Here is a 20,797-nt window from a genome sequence, read left to right as displayed (position 1 = left end):
TGATTTTTTTTGCCCCATCTACACAAGAGAAGCAAACTATCAAAACATTTCTCAATGTGATGCTCGACGCAAAAATTATCATAATTATTATTTTCATAAAATCAGATTAATTTTCATTTATTTATTATACAGCCGTATTGGTTCTGAATAAATATTAAGTGTAAACTAAATTTGTGGCGGGTGATTTTGACTCCCTTGTATTGTCAAGTATTTACAAGTTCTTTCAATCAACAGTGACGTCTACTGTTGATAAGGTGTTATTACAACTGTTTGTATTTATTTTTAATGGTGTTATTATAAATCATTTTTTACAGTACTTCCAATAACAAATTTACTAATAAACACAATGTTAATTAAATGAATTTCAGTTTCAATCAAAAATGGTCATAATTATCCCAATTTATCTTCTCAGTTCTTGAATTGGATCAAGTGCGTAAAAAAACAAAATGGTTTTATAGCACTGCAATTTTGTGCACTATTACAATCTGTCATGCGTAGGATTTATTAATATTACAGTGATCGTGCTCGATTTTAAAACAAGCAGTAGTTCTAACGTTCTAGAGGACGACAACGACCTCTGCTGTTAACAAATGTGCTTGTATGTATTGTGACGTAATAGTGCTGCAATTAAATCCCCCACTGACAAACATAATTGAGCAATGCTATATACTGGCCAAAATACATTGACGTCATTTCCTGGTTGTGTGAGGAACTTCCGTAGTCCCAGGGTGTGTTGCAATCATGATAAGCAGTTTCAAGATTTGAAAGAAATAATGTGTTTTGGTTTAATTTGTTTTTTTTAACTTCAGTTTCCTTCCTGTACTCCCTGTTCACAGGACACGGGACAATTAGTTGCCCTAAACAGTGGCGGACTCACCCAGAAATTCAAGGTTTATTTACGCCCGGATGGCCTTCAACAGAATCTGTCTTGCAGCGCCATACAAAATTTCACCTAATGATAGTGAAGCCCAAGAGCTTCTTCAAAATGCTTAGTCAAGCAAGACCAGTCGAAATCCTATCAGCTAAGGCTAAGCTTTTCAAATGCAAGATTGTCATGACATGAATGATCTGCCCTTCCAACGGCGTTGTTATTGCCGATTGTTTGTTATCACTTTTTTCTTGCGAGTTGGCGATGAGCAAACATCAGGTGGGTCTCTCGAGGTTTCTATGCACCATCCTCATGTGATTACAAACAACTGGCAAAACAAAAGAGGGATGTAGTGTGGGTGAGGGCATGATACATACTCAAATGCATGATACATACTCACATGCTCCCAGCCAGCAATTTATCAATTCTAACCGACTGACTGACATTTCGACTTCTTTTTCAGATGCTCGGTATCGAGCTAATATTAGTCGTTCTGCGCAGAGGATAAAGAATATATGACTGAGTACTGTTGTGTGACTTACATGTGTTGCTGCGATGTACCACTGTGAATGTGAAGGATAGGATACAGAAAACATTTGGATGGACAACTTAGGTTCCCTGGCTTTTATTGTAACAAAAAAGCAAATATATATAAATATAAATATACTGTTGAATTTATATTAAACTAAACAGTAACAGTAACAAAGGGTGTCTTATTGCACGTTTTACAAAGGCCTCCTTGTCCGTGAGTAGTTCTCACCAGAGGTAGGTAGCTAGGTAGGTGGTGGTGGGGAACGAAACAAAGAAATTCCCCCAAGGACTCGAGGGGGGGCAGGGGGGGGCTCCACCCTTCTGCACACAATATACTCGCCCAATAGGCTGGAAGAGAGCCAGACTGCACTCCTGCTTGTGGACTAAACCACCTGTCTCAACATGTGCGAGCCTCACTGTTTGTGAACAAGAACTCCAGAGCACTGATTCACTTTGTGGATGAAGCTGAGGGACACAGAGGACACACATACAAACAAACACAAGGGGATTCCTTCAGTTTCACCTTTCAAATATCAATTGCAAAATGATGTTGACGTTATACTGGCATTTCCGACGCTGTCAGAACACACTTACTGAGAGATGGACCGGCCGGAACGCCGTAGTGTTGAGGTTATTTAGTGTGGTACTTCAAGAAAATTAACTATACAGTGGAATGATTAATATGTAGTGTGTTGTGTTAGTATTTATCGTGTAGTGTAGATTCATAATCTTATATATTTGGCTTTTTTTTTTTTTTTTTAACCATTCAAATTTGGCGTGGTTGTTAACAGCAGTCCTCTTAATAATATGGTCACTTTTCTTTAAATACTTTGGAACAAAAATTTTAGACCACTGAAATCCCAGAATTTTATCCTAGCGGATCATGAACGGCCACGCCTATTCTTGGTTCACTATTTTGTATCATTATTATGTATTCCTTGGACTCTATCATCAGCTATTTGTTGAATTCTTTGCGGAATCTAAGAGTCAAGATGCTACAAGATGGCACCAAAGCCTTCTCGAGTAGGAAAGCAGTAGTAGTCAAAAAAATGAAAGAAATGGAACATTCCTTTAGCTTTCTAGCTGGATGAATGTGGGTTGAATATGTTGCAGCCACATTTTCACTCAGTAGTTCAGTTTAAAAACAAGGCAAGGCTAAGTCCAAGTGTGATCCACAATGTCTGTGCAACTACAGCCGATGCTTTACCTCGGTGGTCCTTTGTACGTCGGCCATCTTGCTCCGTGAGATGATATCTCTTCACCACCTTGACGTAGTCCCTCTCTTCCGAGACGCAGTCATAGTTTCCGTAGCTCTCGCGGGTCATGGAGGGGATGAGGAGCAGGCAGTTGGAGTGCATCTGTAGGCAAGGGCTGCTCTGGTCTCCATGTTTCCACGTGTAGACGGCGTGGTAAGAGTCAATCGGACACGACAGGTAAAAAGGGACGCCCATGGGCACAGCGGGCAGAATCAACAAATCCTTGTCTACGGGCGATGCGGCGTTTCGTCTGGTCCGGTTTACTTGATTATGTTCTTAAAAGGGCAAGACCAAGTGGGAGAAAAGAACAATGGCATTATGTAATAGTGGTAACTTGCATTCCACAATATAGATAACAATAATCATGATTAATAATGTCCATAATAAAAATAGCCTTTTCTTTTTGTAGGCATAAAACACAGGATGATAGAGAGGATATTCAAAAATATTTCTAATCCCTACAGCAGAAATTTGAAACACTTCCTGTTTCTTCTTCTTCTTTGAACAATGTTAAACACAATAGTGTGCTGTTTTCTAGTGGTCAAAAGTGGAATCACATCCAAAAATAAAAGAAATTGAGTTATAAAGGGACAAATAAATATATCTGCAAAATAACTGGACCTGAACCTGTCATGGTATTTAGTATTTGAGTACCTGATGTTGTTGCAGAACACACGCTTGTTCTCCCATCAACAATATTTTGAATGCCATCACTGTAGGGAAAAAAAAAAAAAAAAAAACATCCAACCTTCAATTAAGGAAATATTAATTCTTCAATGTTTCAGACTTACGGGACAGTCGGGGTGCATCCAGAATTAGTCCAGGAACAATAGGGGTCCCGAGCCAGAACACAGTCTGCGCAGGATTTGTTATACTCATCACAACTCCGGAGGTCCACCACCGAGATTTTCTCTGCGAAACTCACCACCAGTTTTTTCTAGACGGAAACCACACACAGGTACTCATCTAACAACATTGTGGGTGTTTTACATGCTTAAAAAAAACAACAACAACAACAATAAAGTCACGTGAAGTTCAAACAGGATGAAGAACTCGAGAGTACACTCAAACCTCCAATCGAAACCAAAAACATTTGCTGAAAAGCACTCAGTAAATGTGCACAGCTAGCTCATAAAAAAAAAAATTCAAGAACAGCCAGAAATAGATTTTATTGACCTGTACCTTTTTGGAGTCCAATTTCATCGACTGTATGCTGGACTGACTTGGGATTTCTGTTTGGGAGATGATGAAAGGTTCTGATCCGGACTCTAAAATTTTATGGATCTTCCCGGAATCTGTAGGATATGATAAGCATCGCAAAAAAAGTGTGTCACTACTAAATCATTTCAGTTGCAAATTGACTGCAGTGAAAAAAAAAGCTCATTGAAACACAAAGATAGTAGTGTGGAATGAGGGGACAGGATGTGTTCGGCTTTGTCAACAAAATTATCCAAAGAAAGGACTAAAAATAGTCCAAATCTTGACAAATCTATTGTTATACGACAAACAGGATGTAGCTTACCAGTGGCCAGTAACAGAACGTTGTAGGTGCTCTGGTCCGCCGCCTGGACTCGGTCCACGACTATTTTGGTGTAGTTATTGTTGCTGACGTAGAAAGGATTCATGTCGTGCACAGAGTGAACCCAGTCGCTCATTTCGGGATGATCTCTCACCACGCTGACGGTGGCTAGCGGCAGTAGGCGGCTGTTGCGTACACACTGAAACACAAGATTTGTTGAATTGTGTTCATTATGTCTCCATTATTGATAGGAATTGTGTTACAAAGGGACACAATGGCTAACAAGATGTACTTTTTCAAAAACATTTTGTTTCCAATTGGAAGATCGCCTCTTCTCGCTAGTAAGCTGTCTCATCGCTCACATGTGGGGATGCGCCTTAACGTGAAGTTGGAAACCACCCTTTGTGAGAAGTGGTGATGCACACATATTTATAAAGCGTCCATGTTTTTGTCAAGGCGACATAGCATGTGACACATGACAATAATATTCAGCCACTTACAGTTCCTGGCCTTGGTTCTGGAACAGCCTTGTCATAGCCCTTGAAGGTGGAGTTGTCAAAAATGCCTTCAATAGTTTCCATGGAATAAATACAGACTGCAGTGGCGTTCCTGTAAAATGAATAGAAGGAGTCAAATGTCAATAAAGTTGATTCAAATGATTCTGCTGTAACTTGAAGGGACTGTGAGATGGTCACGTTGCATTCACATCATTAGGAATTTTTGGAAAATTTCAAAACGCAGCAATCACTGCCGTCACGTTACGCCCACGGGGGGCAGAAACGTGATTGCTGTGGCTGTCGGAAAGACTGACTGTCAGAAACCATAAGCATTGCTTCATGTATGATGGTCACGGGTCGTCTAAATCAAAACTCCAATGTTTACTCATCGTGCTTGAGTAATACTCATGGGAGGGAGGGAGGGAGCTACAGCAGAAGAGGGTGTACCACCTTGAATCTTTATGACATTATATAACTACACTCCTCAATTTCTCAGAGTGTTATTGAAACAGGGTGGATCTGAATTTCCCTCGAAACATAACATGTCACTTCAGATGTTTTCACTATGCAGATAAAACAGGGATGGTCTGAGGAGGTTGACCAAGGATTATTTTCCCTCATCCAATAAAGAATGTATTGGCTAGACACAGTTATTGTCAGGGAATTTCTATTAGTTATATATTATTTGTAAAAATAATAATCATCTATTGACAATATTATTGAAAGTATGATTAGTTTAATATTATTTTTTAAGTTGAAAATAATCATCATCAGCAGCAGCATTATAATTATTGATTGTTATTGTATAATTATTATTGTATATAATTAATTATTTGATTAATTTATTCACAATATGATATACTATTAAATCCTAATTATAAATTATTATTATTCGCTTGGATATCAATAGCTTAATATTCACTTTTATTATTTAGAAAATAATTGAATATTAGGATAATGTTATTTTACAATATAATTATGACATTATCTGATTCTGCATTCTTAATAAATAAACAAATATACAACTACCATATTGTATGTACGTTACCTCAATAGTTCTCTTGCAAGTGTACCGAATAAAGTAACCATTGCCCAACCGATGACGGTGCGTCATTCTGCAGAAGGAGTAATTCCAAATCTCTACATAGAGCTTATTTTAGTCTCCATTTAGAAATGCTGCGTTAGCATTTAATGTCAGCCTGTTAAGGTCATCCACTTTCGGTTGCTACGCAAAAAAAGGAAGGGAAAGTGTCAAACCAGCTGCTGGTGAAGAGGGCATAAACCCTTGTGTCCCGCCAGTCTTGAGCGTGCTGTACGTAGACGTCCTGCAGACGGTTGAAATACAGGTACTCTTCTGGAAAGCCGCACACCAGTCGAGCCTTGAGAAAAGTAGTCCACGTGTTTTGGAAAAATCGCTTTGATCCGCCTTCATCAGTCTGGAAAATAGCAAACAAAAGGGTGTCATGTTTTCCTCCACGGCTATGCTGCTAAATATTGTATGTTGATGTTTTCGAATTGATTACGAATTGTGTTATTGAGTCTCTGTAATTGTTCTTGGCGCCACGTTGAATGCCAGCTCACGTTACTTGAAATCGGATTTTTCTCTAATGTCATCTGAGTCAGTGTCTATTGTCCAAGGTACCTTACAAACTCTGGCCACTCTGGAAATCCACGGATCAGCTTCCGGGTTTTGGTCAGAGTTCTTTTCGCGGAAAAAGATGTAGATCTTTTCATTATTGGGGTCGTCTATACGCTTCACCCAGGAGGCAGAGACAAATGTGGGCTCTGTACGAAGAGGACATTGATACTGATGAGTCAAAATCTTATCTGATCCAGCATCCTCCAAAACAACAACATAAACAAAATGAAACATTAGAAAAATAAAAAATACTACTAATAATCATAATCATTTCACATTACATTATAATCATATTATTTTTATATTATGATTATTGTGATAACTATTGATGCTAATTATTAGCCTGTCTATGGGATTTCTTATGTGTTAGCATTAAGCTAGTGGGCGACAACCTTTGCATGGTCGTTTTAAATCAAAAGCAAAATTGTTGTTGGATTTGTCTAAAAAAAAAAAAATAACACTTTCAAACTCAGAATTACAGATTCAAAGGACCTTTTGCGAACTATTTACCTGAGACCCAACTGTCGTACATCCAGACGTTGGCTCTCTTGCCTGCTTTCCTTCTGAACTGCAAAGAACTTCCGTCAGTATCCAGTGGTGCGGCAGCGTATAGATCACCTTCTAAAATAGCAAACACAAAACCAGGCACCGGCACGCTATTATTAGGAATCTTTTATCCCTCCACCACTTAAAGTGATTACACATCACATTCTCATGCCTTGAAGAAACACGCAAGAGGTGCCATTTAACATACCAACTGTGAGGGACAGTGAGTTCTGTGTGTAGAAAAACGGTGAGATTCCCGTCCCTTCCTGATGCTCAATCGTGTCAGTGGCCTGAAAGTGGAACAGTACAAAGTCAACAGGATGTTTGTCACATCAATTGCCCACAAAGTGGCTCGGCTACGGTACACTTAATGGCTCCTGATATGAGCTCATAACTGACGCACACGTGTGATGCACTTACAGAACTCCCAATCTTCCAACAGTGAGGCCTGTGTCCGTTGGTCCCGCAGACAAACAGATTGTGCCCAAACTTCTCGATGACAGTAATGACATAGTCACAAGGGCCCTGAGCAGCAGGAAACTTATTATTTCCACATACAACACATCATTTGAGCCATTTTTATGGTTACCTCTTGGCACGTCTCTTCCCCCGTGGCCTCCAGATGGATTTTCTGCATAGACATAAAACTAATGAATGAAGAATTTGCAGTGTCCACAAATGGATGTTTATGTTGCTGTTAAATGACAAACATTTTCCTTCAATGGCACTTAAGAAAATTCATTTTAAACAGTTCGAATGGTATCCAAGTGATGATAAACAGAAAGGTTTCCAAAAGTCAGCCATGATGAGCCACTGAGTGCGTCACAACAGCGACATTAATCTTTTAGGGCGCAATCCAATTATCTCTTCTGCTGCATCAACGACTCTGTGGGTGGGAGCTGATGCGCATGGAAAAGTGCAGTGAAAAGAAAAAGCGACACCCACCTGAGCAATTTGATAGTGATCCAAGTCGAGCTGGAACACAAAGTCAGTCCCTCCTACGTATGTTTTCCCAGAGTCTTCATCATAAAATAAAACTGTGTGGTTTTGATAGGTTGGGTGGACAAAAGCTCTTCTGATGACATCTGGAAGATAAAGTAGTAACAATATTTTTATTCAAGGATGTGAGGGAAAGTCATCACAGCATTTTGGACCACAGTTCAGAGGCAAGCCACAATAATAGGCACACCTGCACAACCAGACAGCTGTGTCAACAATTGTGCTTTGGCAAAGATCAGCAGAATGTGAACATTCGCCAAGGTTAAAAAGTTCAGATGGATCAAAGTCCTTCATGAATCTCTTTGAATTTATAAACATTCTTAAGATTGCTGGAGATAAAAATGTCAGAACACCAAACAGACCATTATTGATCCAACAATCTTTGTTATTGATCAATATTTTGACGACTTTTTTAAAATACAAATAGAGTCAAAATAGAGTCAAAATAAGTAATATAAAGAGAGTCATATTTTAACCACTTTTATTTGAGAATAGGGTCAAAATATTGGGAATTTTTCTCAGCTCTACTTCACATAAATATAACAATGTAAATTGAATTTCACTGCGGGTGTTTTATTTTTTTTAAATATATCTAATCATGTCATATTGTGGCTACTGATAGCGAGGCATTCCTTTTATAACGCAACTCTCAAGTCTACTTATACATTTAATTCTCATCATCTCATAAACTGTTAAAGGTGTTTTGGTTTACCTTGACTCAGAAGTCTTGGGATATTCTTCGACCCAAAGGTTGGCGTGTCCTCTGAGCTGACGTGGAGGCTCCAAAGAAAAATTGGCAGAAAATGCAGCAAAAGACTTCGAATCAGCTTCATCTTGCATTCATCAGTGGTCCAAGCGACTGATTCTCTCTCACGCACGCGAGAAACCTCATTTTTATACACAGCAGTGAGTCACTACGCCCCCTACTGCAAAAATGGCCCTTCCAAGTAAACTACTTAAGAGCCAGACAAACCAAAGACTGAAGTGGATGTTAAATAATAGCTGATTTATGGCAAATAACAAGCTAACAACGTCCAAGAAAGGCATTATGTCATTTTTATGCGTTTGTGTGTAGCCAATGCCATTTGGAGGAAAGCACGAATCACGTGACCAAATGCGTCATTAGTAGCGTGGTTAGAATGCGTTAACAATTGTTAACCAGTTAACTGGTTTTAACAAGCCAACTTCCACATGTGATGAACATTTCAAGTTAAATGTAAACGTAGTTCAATACCAGACAATTTTTAACAACTTTGTAATGTAATTATTACTATTTCAATTATCTATGTAATCAGAATTATATCTTTATTGTGACAAACGACATTTTGATACTATATTTTGTCTTAAACATGGCCACTAAGTAATAAAAGAAACCGCTCACCCATCTTTGCTACTGTAAATGATTTATTAGGATTTCTCCTTCTGAAATCCATTTCATGTGGTTTCTTAGGCTTTTGCACTTTGTTCCATAGCTATGTCTTAACATATTAGATCAGATGAAATATGCAGCCATGATTTAATCAAGTGTGTAAATGTCCACAGGATTATGTTTGGTGTTGGCGTGACAGAAAGAGCTGTTTGGTCCAAATACTTAATATAGGGTGTGTCCTACAAAGGAAATTTCCTTTTTATGGAACAGAGAAGTCTGGGCGTTTTAAAGTCAAAGTTGTCATGTAATCGTTTGAGTGTTGTGTATATTCAGCCTGGAAAAGTATTGATCGGATTCTGTCATAAAATTGAGCAAAATATCTTCAATAATTATCTATATTTAAAAAGTTATATAGTGTATAGGGTAAAAGAGATTTGTAAAGCGACGAGATGTCTGATTGATGCTGTTGGCTATGAATCATGTAATATACTCTGGACAAAAAATAATCCTATCTATTTGATACCTAGAAATATAAAGTCAAACAGTGGTTCCTCGGTTTACGATGGTCATACAACATTTGGAGGTTACGACCGTCATGCATTCCATCCAAATAAGTTACATTGTAACTTTACAACGACAAGTGTTACTGTGTAACTATCAAAGCATGCTACAGATGCAAATTCTCCGCCCTCGGAACGGTGCGCCGTCGTAAAGCGAAGATCACTGCGTACCACTTGAATGTGGAGCGACGCCACGCCCACTCTCTTAACCAATCAGGTGTCAAGAATGCAAGCCATTTCCTTTTAACTTCCGCGTCTCGTCTTCTTTGGTTAGCAAACAATGGTAAATACAAATTCTCATTGTATTTGTGTATTTGGCAATGGAGCAAAACTTTGCGAAACTGTATTTGATCACTAATTTTGCCCAAATTTATCGTCGCTCATGGGCTCAGCTAATGGCCAGTACAATGGAATTATGGCTTGCAAGTTGCTGTCGCTCATCATGTGATGGTTTTCCTTTCAGCGGTTCCGATTCTGTGGAGATTTGGACTGCCCCGATTGGGTACTTGCCGAAATCAGTACCCTGGCAAAAATTGTGAGTACTCAACGGGTTTATCATCGCAACAAATTGTCATTTAAATTGTATCATTTTCTTATCTGTTTTTTTAGTCTAGTGTCAAAATGAAACTCCTTTGTGCCCAAGTGCTGAAAGGTCTGCTGGGGGAAGGTATTGACGTAAGTATGGCGCCACTCTCCCAAATGTTTTTCCAAACGTAACCAGTAATACCGTGCTATCTACCTATATTCCAGTATGACAAAGTTACAAAGCTTACAGCTGATGCAAAGTTTGGTAAGTTTCCTTCTGCATCAAATAATTGCTCATATGCTGCTACTAATTTCTGGGACTGCAAAGTTGTGACACAATGTGTTTTTTTTTTTTTTTGTACAATCTGTTTTGCAGACAGTGGAGACATCAAAGCCAGTGTGGCTGTGCTCAATTTCATTTTATCCAGTGCGGCCAAGCATGATGTCGACAGTGAATCTTTATCCAGTGAGCTGCAACAGCTCGGTCTGCCTAAGGGTTGGTCTGCGTACTGTCAAATTTAAGATTGAGTGTTTTTTTAATTTTTGATTAATTTCAGTATTCTAATTTGAGGTGCGCCTGTTTTTATATATATATATGGCTCATTCTTTCAGAGCACACAATGGGGCTGTGTAAGTCATATGAAGATAAGCATTCCACAGTGCAAGACAAACTAAGAGAGACCAGCTTAAGATGTAAGTATTAAATTGCGCACCCCAACAAAGAATGGCAACAAATCTGTTCTCTTCTGAATTTCAGTGGGTCGACTAGAGGCAGTCTCTTGGAGGGTGGACTACACACTCAGCTCCAGCGAGATGAAGGAAGTTAACAAAGCGGTCGTTCAGCTAAAGCTACAGTCTCAAGACGCCGAGTCGGGCTCATCACAAAGCACTCTGGTCTCGCTCTCTGCTGACAAGTTCAGAGTCTTACTTTCAGGTTTGTCCTGTTACAAATCCCAAATCGTTTGGCAATCAATGATGTCATAATCATTTTCTGTTGTTTGTGCATTTCTTGCAGAGCTCAAACAAGCCCAGACTATGATGAATGGTTTACAATGACCAAAGCTAAAAACAAATGCTATTTTACAATTTCTTTCTTTGTGTGTATTTCTGATTAAATGTACTGCTCTTTACTTGAAATAATATTTAGTTGTATTTTCTACCTGAATATTCTCGTGGTAATAAACTGACAACTGTGACTTGACTACATTTACCAGCATGCACTGCAGTACACGTCACTACACTTACCCCTCGGGTAATACAAGGATTTTAAACAAATATTACTAGTGAGCATATTTATAATCAAGTATTAGTAAGACCCATATTAAATATATTTTTTGCAAAAACCACAATTAAAAGAACGCTTTCCAAATGACATCTCGCGATATCGAATGACTTGTTGGCGGTAACGTTACAAAACATGTTTGGTAACAAGCACGCTGTTGCGAAAGCGTTCGTGACGAGCGCAACCTCATCACCTCGAACCCAAACCCCTCAACACAAATATACTTGAAATGTTATCCGAATCGTTCCATAAATAAAGTTAGATTTTCGCAGAAGTGACGTCTATTTCCTGGTTCGTGGTAAGTACTTAAACTCGGGCAATGTTTACGCTGCCTTTCTTTGCAGCGTTTACAACAACTAGTGAAGATGTTTACGTTTCACACTTGTCTTAACTAAATCTAACATGTATGGACATTATGCGTTGTGCATAATATGCACGTTGTGGTCTAAGGATGAAATAATTAATAGATGAACCTGAATTATTCTTTTGGTTGTCATAGGGAGCTCATCTAAAACAAAAACAAATACATAGGTGAGATTTGGGGTTGTGGCTGCAGTTTGAGAAGCACCTTGTAAATACTAATTACTACTTTCCCAATCACTTTTTGGTTCTTTTATCACAAACAGGGTATTTTAGGTTGTATTACCTGACATGTTTCGGCATGCCGAAACATGTCAGGTAATACAACCTAAAATACCCTGTTTGTGATAAAAGAACCAAAAAGTGATTGAAAAAAGGAAACAGAATGAACTTAGTACAACTACTACTTTCCCAGTAGCCATTTCTATGTTTGCCTGAATGATGCTTATTATTATTTTCAAAATACAGCAATTTTCTACTTATTTAGTCACACTTGAGCAGCATATTAGAAAAGCAGTGCAGTGCAATTGGACTATATCAGTTCAACATGACTGAGCCAATGTTTTTGTGCAGTTGTATAACAGTTGAGTGCATTCCAACAACGATGCCCGAAGGACCCGAGCTGCACCTGGCCAGCCTTTTTGTGAACAAAATGTGCGAGGGAGTGCTGTTTTCCAGCCCGGTCCGAAAATCCGAGGTCAGCAAGAATCCAGACGTAGCCTTCGCCTGCGAGGCGTACCGCATCAACGCCACTTCCAGAGGAAAGGAAGTGAAGCTTACTCTGACGCCAATTAAGAGTGATGACACGAAGGCCGAAGAGGCACAGCAGTCCATGGATATTGTGTTTCGCTTTGGCATGTCAGGTTTTTTTCGCTTCACTGCAGAGGATGAGCTGCCCAAACACGCCCATCTGCGTTTTTATACCAAAGAAAAGCCTCAAAAAGTGCTCAGCTACGTAGATGCACGTAGGTTCGGCAGCTGGCAGCCACACGGAACCTGGCAGCCTGACAGAGGACCCTGCATCATGTTTGAGTACAACAGCTTCAGGTTGGAGGCGTCTTTCATTGTTAACATCAAATCTAAAAATGTCAGCACCTCACTTGACACGTTGATGACTACCTTTGCAGGGAAAATGTGGTGTCGCACCTGTCTGACCGAGCCTTTGACAGGCCTATTTGTGAAGTCTTGCTCAATCAAAAGTACTTCAATGGAATTGGCAATTATCTGAGGGCAGAAATTCTTTACAGGTAAATAAAGATATTTTGCCATGTTATTAGTCATGACCAGGTGATTACAATATTAGTAGGAAAGTCGCAATGTGATTCAGTTTAAGAAAAAAAAAAAAAAAAGATGAATTTTCCTTTTACGTAACATGAATTATCCAATCAATCGCTTTGTAAAGAAAACCAGTTTTTGTAATCAAGTGTGTATGTTGTAAGGTTAAAAATCCCACCCTTCGTGTCTGCCCGGGCCGTGCTTGAAGGCCTTGAGTCAGACGATGCTTGTGAAGACAAGAAGTCAGTAAAGAATGAAACTTTGAAACAAAAGGTGAACTTCAACAGACACAATCTTCCTCTCCCACCATCACGAATGTTTCAACCTCTAACAATGTCTCACAGCCAGCTCGAAAGATCACCGTGAAAGATGAGAATGCTGACCTACTCAGGCTGTGCCACACAGTTCCCCTGGAGGTGGTCCGTTTAGGTGCGCAACAATAATGCCTGATTGAGGATCAAGATTTAAAGGTTAATCCTGAATAATGAAAGAAGAAAACTGTTTTTCGGTTAGGTGGGAAAGGTTACGATCCAGAGAAGGCCGACTACTCTGCCTTTAAGGCCTGGCTGCAGTGTTACTATGTGGATGGAATGAAGTCTCTACGCGACCACAATGGCAGAACTATTTGGTTCCAAGTAGGTCATGCGCTTCCTATTCTGCATTAGTGATACTAATGGCAAATATTGTAATTACAGGGTAATCCAGGCCCCATGGCTCCTAAAGGTACATTTCTGACACCAAATATCGGACTAAAAAAAAAAAAAAAGATTGACCGCAAAGAAAGCTTTTGCTAAACTTTTCTCATACAACAGATTCTAAATCACCAAAGGTCAAAAGGACAACAAAAAAAGATGAGGATCATGATAGCAGCAAGAGAGAAGTATAAGCCATCAATCATGTTTGGTCTACTTACAAATGATGTAACACTTGTGACTTGACGTCATCGTAGGGGACTGAAACACAATCTGAAAGCACACAGAAGAAAAAAGGAGTCAAAAAGGAAATTAAAGCGGCAAAGACCGAAAAGGATGCCACAACCCGACGAGCTGTGAAATCCTTGAAAGTGAACGCGCCGCGACGTGAAGACGAGTCACCTGTAAGGAAGAAGAAGACGGCAGAGCCGGCGGAAGGTTGTGATTTTAAAAATTGACGAGGAAAACATTTTTGAAATACTCAATTGTGAAGTCATCACTCTTTTTGTTTGCAGGTCCTCGGAGGCGTAGCGAAAGACTGACAAGACAAAATGTCAAGTAAAAACAAAACATCACTGGATTTTCACTATTTTTAATCTTTTGTATAATTTTAAAAAATAAACAATTCATTTTGGAAATATACATCAACAAAAATGACCAGTTTTTATGCATTAACAACAAGCAGAAGTGATCTGACTTGAAAGGGGCTGAAGTTGATACTGATTCCATTTTCGGTCACATGTGCCGGCTCAGCGGTGTCAATTTGCTCGAGAAGATTACAACTGAAAAGGAAAACGGTATCATTCAACCTGAATCCCTTTTTAAAAATGTATAAAAGAAACATGTCAAGGTCACTTACTACCAAGCCTCCTTAACTGGAAACATCACGCGGAGGGTCGCGGTGACGCTGCCGCCGTGAGCCTCGTACAGTCTGACGACGATGGCTCCTTTCCTGTCCTCGGCCTGTCGCGTTGCGTGACGATCAGCGTTCTCGATGGCGCAAGTTGAACACGGAACGGAATACCTGTTTAACAGTCTCCAGGATGACGCTGGCGGGACTGACGGAAAAGGCACTCCATGGGGCTGCGTCTGGCGAACACGGCGTTAACCTCAAAGGGAAGTTGAGGTTGGAAGCGCATTGGATGACTGCGGCATCTTGGAAGGACCCTAAAAAAATAAAAAATAATAAAATGTTAATAATGAAGCTTTAAAAAAAGTAGAAGAAAAAAAAAAACAGACCTGTGTGCGGCATGATTGCATAGGTAAAATGATGTGTGCCCATATCGGCGTTGGCATCTGGAGCCTTTGATGCCCTCAACCTGAAATGGATGTCGAAACATCATGATTCACTGTGACCCAACAGAACTGATCAAATGTGTTCCACAAGCGATGTGAGGTCTCACAAGGAGAGCGTCATGGTATTCTTCTGGACCGAATAGCCGTATTTGCAGTCGTTGAGCAGAGCCACTCCGAAATTGTGCTCGGACAAATCGGCCCATTTGTGACCCCAAACCTGAAAAGAGTAGAACTTTGTGAAGGCCGATACTGTATTTTCTTCTGTCCCCAATACTTTTGTTGATATTGTGCATACTTCAAATTTGGCCCAGTCCCATGATGTATTCCTGTGCGTGGGTCTCTGCAGATGTCCAAACTGGATCTCATAGGTAGCGTTGGGGCTGTGGACTCGTACTGGGAACTCAACCTTGAGAAACTTGTGCGACTCAGCCCAGTTGACCTGAGAACAGATTTCTTGATCTTCATCCACAATGTACTCAGTGTTTTAAATCCGACATACCTGCGTGTTGAATTTAATGTAAGGACACATGGCATCCATCACAATCTCCTGCGTGATTGTGCTCCTGTCACTGATGGAAAGCGTGAATCCCACGCTTCCTCGGAGTTCGTGTGATGACAAAACGTGGGCAGGACGTAGCTCCTCCACCAGAGGTTTCCTGTGGGGGAGTGTGCGGGACCGGAGGTATTGAACGTGAATGACACAGGGGAAATGGGTGGAACAGCAATGACTCACCTTGTTTGAAGGTGGTAATCCATGACATCCCAAGCGTCCCAGTACAGAGGTACGTCATCAAACATGACAAACTGGTTACAAGCGAAACCATCTGGGATGGCTTCCCTGAAAACAGCATTGGAAGAAAGACTTTATAGAGAGTAAGAGGGTTTTTTGTTTTTTTTGGCTCAAAAGAATCCTACAGACATAATGGTAATTTAGTTAGGTAAAAGTAGAAAAGAAAAAAAAAAATCTCCTTTTATTAAAAACAGGACATTTTAAATCACAGTACCTGTTTGCACTGATCAAACAGAGCGACGTCAGCGTGCCATTTTTGTTTACAACAGCCCGCACGATCCCGTTTTCCATCAGGATGCTGCCGTCACCCTGTCATGTTACACATAATTCACAAATTCACCCAGCATCAAAACAACGAGGGAGGGTGGGGGGGAAATACCTGAACAGTGACACGGACAGGTGTCACAGGCTTTGTCTCTTGAATGGGAGATACGCAGATGCTCGGAACTCGTACCAGAGCTGTGGTGCAACAGATGTAACAATTTAAAAAAACAAAACATAACTTTGATGTTAAATACCATCGGACATACCTAAATTATCTTGACTGAGGCCATCTTGTATCTGGAGGACTTCAAGGCGCTCCCAAGGCAGAGAGTTGAAGACACCCGTGGCCTCGCCCTGAGACATGAGGGCTCTGAGGCCATCTCGTAGGAGAGCACCACCGCTTCCCTTGATATCTAAAAGACAATTTAAAACTGACGTAGCGAGCAATGACTTGACTTCCAAAAGCTTCATTGCTACAAATAGAAACCTCATAAGTGAGGCACATTTCAAATAAATAAATGCACAGAGCTCTCCATGTTTGAAAAAATAGAAAACATTTGACCTAATATTCAACCCACCTTCATAATACCTCAGCGCATCCTCCACAACCATCTCGATACAACTGCCCGGGATGACATCGTGAAACTGGTTCAGCAGCAGAAGCCTGAAACAAAAAGAAGCATCAATAGCGTAACAATAGCTGTTAGTGATTTAGCCAGGTTGAAAACATCAACACGGACCTCCAGAGTTCCTGGAGCTTCACGGCGGGGTACTGAAAAGTTTTATCGTGAATCATTGCCAAGCTGCTGGCCATCTCAACATCATGCAGAAGCGTTTCACACAGGCGGTTGCCTTTCTTGATCTAGAAAAAAAAAAAATCAGACATCATTATTTATTTATTTGGAGAACCTGTTGCTTTTGAAATCGGATCTGATGTATCTACCTGTGCTTGCGTGGTGTACGTGCCATTGTGCAGCTCTAGGAAAAGTTCGCCGCTCCAAGTGCACAGCAAATGTGAGTCAACCCATAGCTGAGAAAAGAATTTGTCGGGACTGGAGTTGTGAACCCTAAATAACAAGACAGGAAGTTGGTGATGGAAAGAAGCGATGGCGCACGTCAAACAATACCGTAATGACTTCAATAGAATGAAAAATATCCTTCTTATTTGAGCATAAGAGAAAATAAACAGTGAGTTGTTCATCGGGTGCGGTTTGGGCCGGGCTGTTGTTTCTGGCCAGTCCCATTTGTGAACTACTCAATTTATGTTCAGGAAGGAGGAACTGACTTGGGAAGTCCATCTGTGTCCTGGACTCGTTTGAGTCGATCCAACATGAACTGCGTGGGGCCGCCGCCTCCGTCACCGAATCCAAATAACACGGCGCTGTGATTGGCTCGGCCTTTGTCCTTGTTTTGCTTGACGGTTTTTACAAGCTGTGTATGGAATAGAAAAACCCACAGATGGGAGTGTGGTTAGAGGTCAGGTTGATGTGTGAATATATTCTCAGACTAAACAAAAATATGTGAAATTTACTCACGTCTTCAACCTTTCCCATCATAGTGTAGGAATTTCCAGGAGGAAAGTGAGTTAATACCGCAGAGCCATCAAGTCCTTCCCAGAAAAACGTGTTGTGCTATAGAAATCAGACATTTTAATTTGCATTTATTCGTCAATTTTTGGTTTTTAACTTACAGGGAAGGTGTTGACGAGGTTCCAACTGAGTTTCTGCGTCAAAAAATTTTGAATTCCACAACCGCGCATTATCTGAGGGAGTTGAGCCGAGTAGCCAAATGTATCTGGAAGCCAGAACTAAATCAGAGAAAAGTGATGAGAAGCAGAGCAAAACGATGATAGCGAGATCACCACCCTCCTCCCCTTTACCTCTTTGCAACGCTTTCCAAATTCTTGCTCAAAATAACGCTGGCCCAGCAAGAACTGCCTCACCATGGACTCTCCTGACGGCAGATTGCCATCCTAACAGAAAACGCTCAATGAGATGAAATAAATTGCACATTGGCTCATTTTCAAGCTCGGGCGTTCACCATCTCTACCCACGTTCCTCCGACAGGCACAAACTGTCCCGTCTTGACGTAATGTTGAATCTCTGAGAAAAGTCCTGGGTACCAGCTCTTGACCCAGTCAAATTGTTGGGCCTGGTCGACAGTACAAACATTTGAAGTGAGATCGATTCGTCGGATCGGCACACTCGACACGCATCGATGAGTTACCTGAGAACAAGTAAAAACAAACTCGGGGTTCTTTTCCATAAGCCGGATGGCGGTCACCCAGCTCCGACCGCATTTGCGAATGGTTTCTTCGTAAGGCCACAGCCAAGCTATGGACACAGTCAAAAGGAAGCAAAATAAGAGAAGCATTTGACTTTCCTTTTCAAAAGTCTGAATCTTTCCATTGACATTGTCAGAGAGGTATTACTTTAACGTGTTGCACTTTATAGCCATACTTAGTCCACACACTCTAAATTGTCATTTTGCGAGAAGAATTAGATATTTCTCTATACATCAATCCAGTGTGTAGCTAGATATCATAATTTTCTGACTATAAATCACACAAGTCGTACAAAACAAAAGGTGTTCTGAGGATAACTAAAAAAAAAAAAAAAAAAAGACAATGATGCTCATCTGTAAACACTTTTGGTCCATTACCACCATCTTGTGGACACATGTGGTAATGCACCAATAGTATTTGCTAACTACCATAAATATCAGTTCAAATTTGAATTTCAATATATACACAAGTCGCATATGACCCGAGTATAAGACGAGTGTGTTACTTATAGTCCAAAAAATCTCTCATACAAACCCGAGTCTATGTGGCAGTGACCCATGGCATGGACGGTATGTTGGCTTTGGCCGTTGCGCTGGTTGAAGAACTTTTGAGCCAGAGCGTGCGCTTTGGGAAAGGAACTAGGCTCAGTCGGGTCACTCACGTTAACCATTTCATTCACGGTGAACAGCGCTTGGAAGCCCCGCTGCTCGCTCTCGCCCAGTTCCTACCAAAACAATGACAGCGTTTTCCTCTTTTGCCCGATTCTGCTTTCAAAGAAAACCGACCTTACCTTAACGATGTCAATCAGCATCTCGAAATCGGTCAGAAGTTCCCTGACATCTCTGTTAAATACAACCAGCTCCGCCTTCTGCACGGAGAATGTCCTATTGGGATCCGGAGGTGCAATCATGGACCCTTGACCGGCTCCAAAAAGACCATTACAGGCCAGCTCCACATAGACGTTCACACTGAAAGAGAATTCGATAAGAGCAAGCCAAAAATGTCACTCCCAATTTTACAATCGATTGTAGTTTCTATTCCCAATTTACCTGTGCGCCTCCTCGTCCGTGAGACAGTCCGAAAGAATGTAACTTGTCTTTTCACCTTCTTTAGACAGACCCTGCCGATCATCAAGAAAGGAAATCACCAAGGTGTCCCACAAGATTATTCTAGAAGCTAACAAGGTCTTCTTTACCTGAACTGGCTGTCCATCCCTCCAGACCATCCCCTCGCCATCACTTTCCCACAGAAGATGGACTTCTTTTCCTCTCCAGGAAATTGGGATTTCCAGGACTACTTTAAACCAACACGTCCACCATCTAAAATAAACTTGGTAGATTGAATTGCTCTACACTTTTTTTTTTTTTTTTTTAGAAGTGGTTAAAAATACTCACGTTGGTCCAAAATAATCTCCAATTTTGTAAGGGCTGAAATTGTGCGTTTGCGCCTCTGAGAATGTGATTCGTTTAGATGACATAAAGGAGCTGATGGATTCCACCGGCTGGGAGTCTCCATATAACCTACACGATGAGTAGCAGTACGATTTATGCATTGACAATTAATTCAAGAGGAGGGAGAATTTCAAATAAAGTTGCAGTTTGTTTTCTTACCGTCCTCGCAGGTTGCAGTCTGTGAAGTAAACATCAGAAACGAACTTCTCGGCCCTCTCCAACAGCGTGCGCCGGTTCTTCAATACTGGTTGGTGGTACATAGTAAAAAAATTAAAAACGAAAGAGCGTTTAGTATTTTGTAAACAACAGAATTAAAGCAATTTAAATGTGCAAAGGTCGTGTTGACGTAACCCGGAAGTAGAAGTCAAGACTGTGTAATATCCATTTGACCGCTAGATGGTAGTATTTGTCCACTTTGCCACCTTCTGCTATTCTAGCGACAGTAACCAAAACAGTTACTGTCATGTAACTGTAGTTAATGAAAGTTACATGATGCGAATACCCGTGGAATAATCCTATACGTATTCAAACAAGACAGGTATAAATGGTTATATACAAATAGAATAAACAAAAAAAATGGGCAAAAACATTGTGCTTGTTTGAAAATATCAATATGTGTCCCCAAAAAGCGCATACTTTTTTTGTTTGTTTTGTTATTTAGTAATTAGAAAAGAGCTCGAGGAAGCCAGAAAATCTTGTCAATGCTTTAAGAATTAAGGATGTTATGACAGTTTAAAGATTTCAGAAAGCATGCAAAAATGACCCTTTGCTTCAATAACAAAATCGAATGGCCT

The 20,797-nt window shown here is 40.4% G+C and overlaps 4 protein-coding genes across 6 annotated transcripts; 2 read left to right on the top strand and 2 right to left on the bottom strand.

The window, feature by feature from the left end:
- Positions 1-1,477: 1,477 nt before the first annotated feature.
- Positions 1,478-8,772, bottom strand: sema7a (semaphorin 7A (JohnMiltonHagen blood group)). 2 transcript variants are annotated; one of them, XM_085915229.1, is made up of 15 exons: positions 8,568-8,738; positions 7,802-7,941; positions 7,446-7,487; positions 7,277-7,381; positions 7,065-7,146; positions 6,821-6,931; positions 6,314-6,456; positions 5,929-6,107; positions 4,675-4,783; positions 4,178-4,373; positions 3,838-3,950; positions 3,447-3,592; positions 3,310-3,368; positions 2,607-2,930; positions 1,478-1,864 (listed from the first exon to the last, which is right to left on the bottom strand). In XM_085915229.1, exons 1-15 carry the CDS (start codon positions 8,686-8,688, stop codon positions 1,848-1,850), a joined length of 1,887 nt encoding a protein of 628 aa, XP_085771355.1. In that variant the 5' UTR covers positions 8,689-8,738; the 3' UTR covers positions 1,478-1,847. The 2 variants fall into 2 exon arrangements, with proteins under 2 accessions (XP_085771355.1, XP_085771354.1); XM_085915228.1 differs by having other exon boundaries at positions 1,478-2,930; positions 8,568-8,772.
- Positions 8,773-9,927: 1,155 nt separating this feature from the next.
- commd4 (COMM domain containing 4) lies at positions 9,928-11,506 on the top strand. Its single transcript, XM_085914496.1, has 8 exons — positions 9,928-10,067; positions 10,248-10,319; positions 10,394-10,459; positions 10,535-10,574; positions 10,686-10,805; positions 10,922-11,002; positions 11,067-11,243; positions 11,325-11,506. Exons 1-8 carry the CDS (start codon positions 10,065-10,067, stop codon positions 11,363-11,365), a joined length of 600 nt encoding a protein of 199 aa, XP_085770622.1. The 5' UTR covers positions 9,928-10,064; the 3' UTR covers positions 11,366-11,506.
- Positions 11,507-11,561: 55 nt separating this feature from the next.
- On the top strand, positions 11,562-14,586 carry neil1 (nei-like DNA glycosylase 1). Its single transcript, XM_085914495.1, has 10 exons — positions 11,562-11,889; positions 12,525-12,998; positions 13,079-13,198; positions 13,391-13,499; positions 13,571-13,655; positions 13,740-13,861; positions 13,922-13,949; positions 14,039-14,106; positions 14,176-14,356; positions 14,434-14,586. The coding sequence occupies exons 2-10, from the start codon at positions 12,556-12,558 to the stop codon at positions 14,478-14,480; spliced, it is 1,203 nt and encodes a 400-aa protein (XP_085770621.1). The 5' UTR covers positions 11,562-11,889; positions 12,525-12,555; the 3' UTR covers positions 14,481-14,586.
- On the bottom strand, positions 14,495-20,361 carry man2c1 (mannosidase, alpha, class 2C, member 1). 2 transcript variants are annotated; one of them, XM_085914494.1, is made up of 26 exons: positions 20,163-20,361; positions 19,947-20,072; positions 19,748-19,871; positions 19,602-19,672; positions 19,343-19,520; positions 19,087-19,276; positions 18,495-18,601; positions 18,309-18,419; positions 18,148-18,240; positions 17,959-18,075; positions 17,804-17,899; positions 17,554-17,699; positions 17,212-17,335; positions 17,009-17,130; positions 16,847-16,932; positions 16,535-16,681; positions 16,384-16,463; positions 16,219-16,313; positions 15,948-16,052; positions 15,714-15,870; positions 15,510-15,653; positions 15,322-15,431; positions 15,158-15,237; positions 14,943-15,085; positions 14,778-14,881; positions 14,495-14,700 (listed from the first exon to the last, which is right to left on the bottom strand). In XM_085914494.1, exons 1-26 carry the CDS (start codon positions 20,261-20,263, stop codon positions 14,583-14,585), a joined length of 3,075 nt encoding a protein of 1,024 aa, XP_085770620.1. In that variant the 5' UTR covers positions 20,264-20,361; the 3' UTR covers positions 14,495-14,582. The 2 variants fall into 2 exon arrangements, with proteins under 2 accessions (XP_085770620.1, XP_085770619.1); XM_085914493.1 differs by having other exon boundaries at positions 18,309-18,601.
- Positions 20,362-20,797: the final 436 nt, after the last annotated feature.

Source organism: Syngnathus leptorhynchus, chromosome 6, assembly GCF_054491065.1.
Source record: "Syngnathus leptorhynchus isolate UIUO chromosome 6, UIUO_Slep, whole genome shotgun sequence".
Taxonomy (NCBI): Eukaryota; Metazoa; Chordata; class Actinopteri; order Syngnathiformes; family Syngnathidae; genus Syngnathus; species Syngnathus leptorhynchus.
Note: the sequence above shows the minus strand (reverse complement) of the source record. Positions and strands in the feature narration are given on the sequence as shown.

Excerpts from the sequence above, each read along its gene's own strand:
- sema7a (XM_085915228.1), bottom strand. The coding sequence starts at position 8,688 with ATGAAGCTGATTCGAAGTCTTTTGCTGCATTTTCTGCCAATTTTTCTT. Across the intron at positions 7,488-7,801 it reads ATCACTATCAAATTGCTCAG|AAAATCCATCTGGAGGCCAC; the intron begins GTGGGTGTCGCT and ends ATGTCTATGCAG. Across the intron at positions 6,932-7,064 it reads CTCACTGTCCCTCACAGTTG|AAGGTGATCTATACGCTGCC; the intron begins GTATGTTAAATG and ends TTGCTATTTTAG.
- commd4 (XM_085914496.1), top strand. Across the intron at positions 10,460-10,534 it reads TGCTGGGGGAAGGTATTGAC|TATGACAAAGTTACAAAGCT; the intron begins GTAAGTATGGCG and ends CCTATATTCCAG. Across the intron at positions 11,244-11,324 it reads GTTCAGAGTCTTACTTTCAG|AGCTCAAACAAGCCCAGACT; the intron begins GTTTGTCCTGTT and ends CATTTCTTGCAG.
- neil1 (XM_085914495.1), top strand. The coding sequence starts at position 12,556 with ATGCCCGAAGGACCCGAGCTGCACCTGGCCAGCCTTTTTGTGAACAAA. Across the intron at positions 13,199-13,390 it reads AGGGCAGAAATTCTTTACAG|GTTAAAAATCCCACCCTTCG; the intron begins GTAAATAAAGAT and ends GTATGTTGTAAG. Across the intron at positions 13,500-13,570 it reads ATGAAACTTTGAAACAAAAG|CCAGCTCGAAAGATCACCGT; the intron begins GTGAACTTCAAC and ends AATGTCTCACAG.
- man2c1 (XM_085914493.1), bottom strand. The coding sequence starts at position 20,263 with ATGTACCACCAACCAGTATTGAAGAACCGGCGCACGCTGTTGGAGAGG. Across the intron at positions 18,076-18,147 it reads TTGGAAAGCGTTGCAAAGAG|TTCTGGCTTCCAGATACATT; the intron begins GTAAAGGGGAGG and ends TCTCTGATTTAG. Across the intron at positions 16,053-16,218 it reads TGTTTGATCAGTGCAAACAG|GGAAGCCATCCCAGATGGTT; the intron begins GTACTGTGATTT and ends TGCTGTTTTCAG.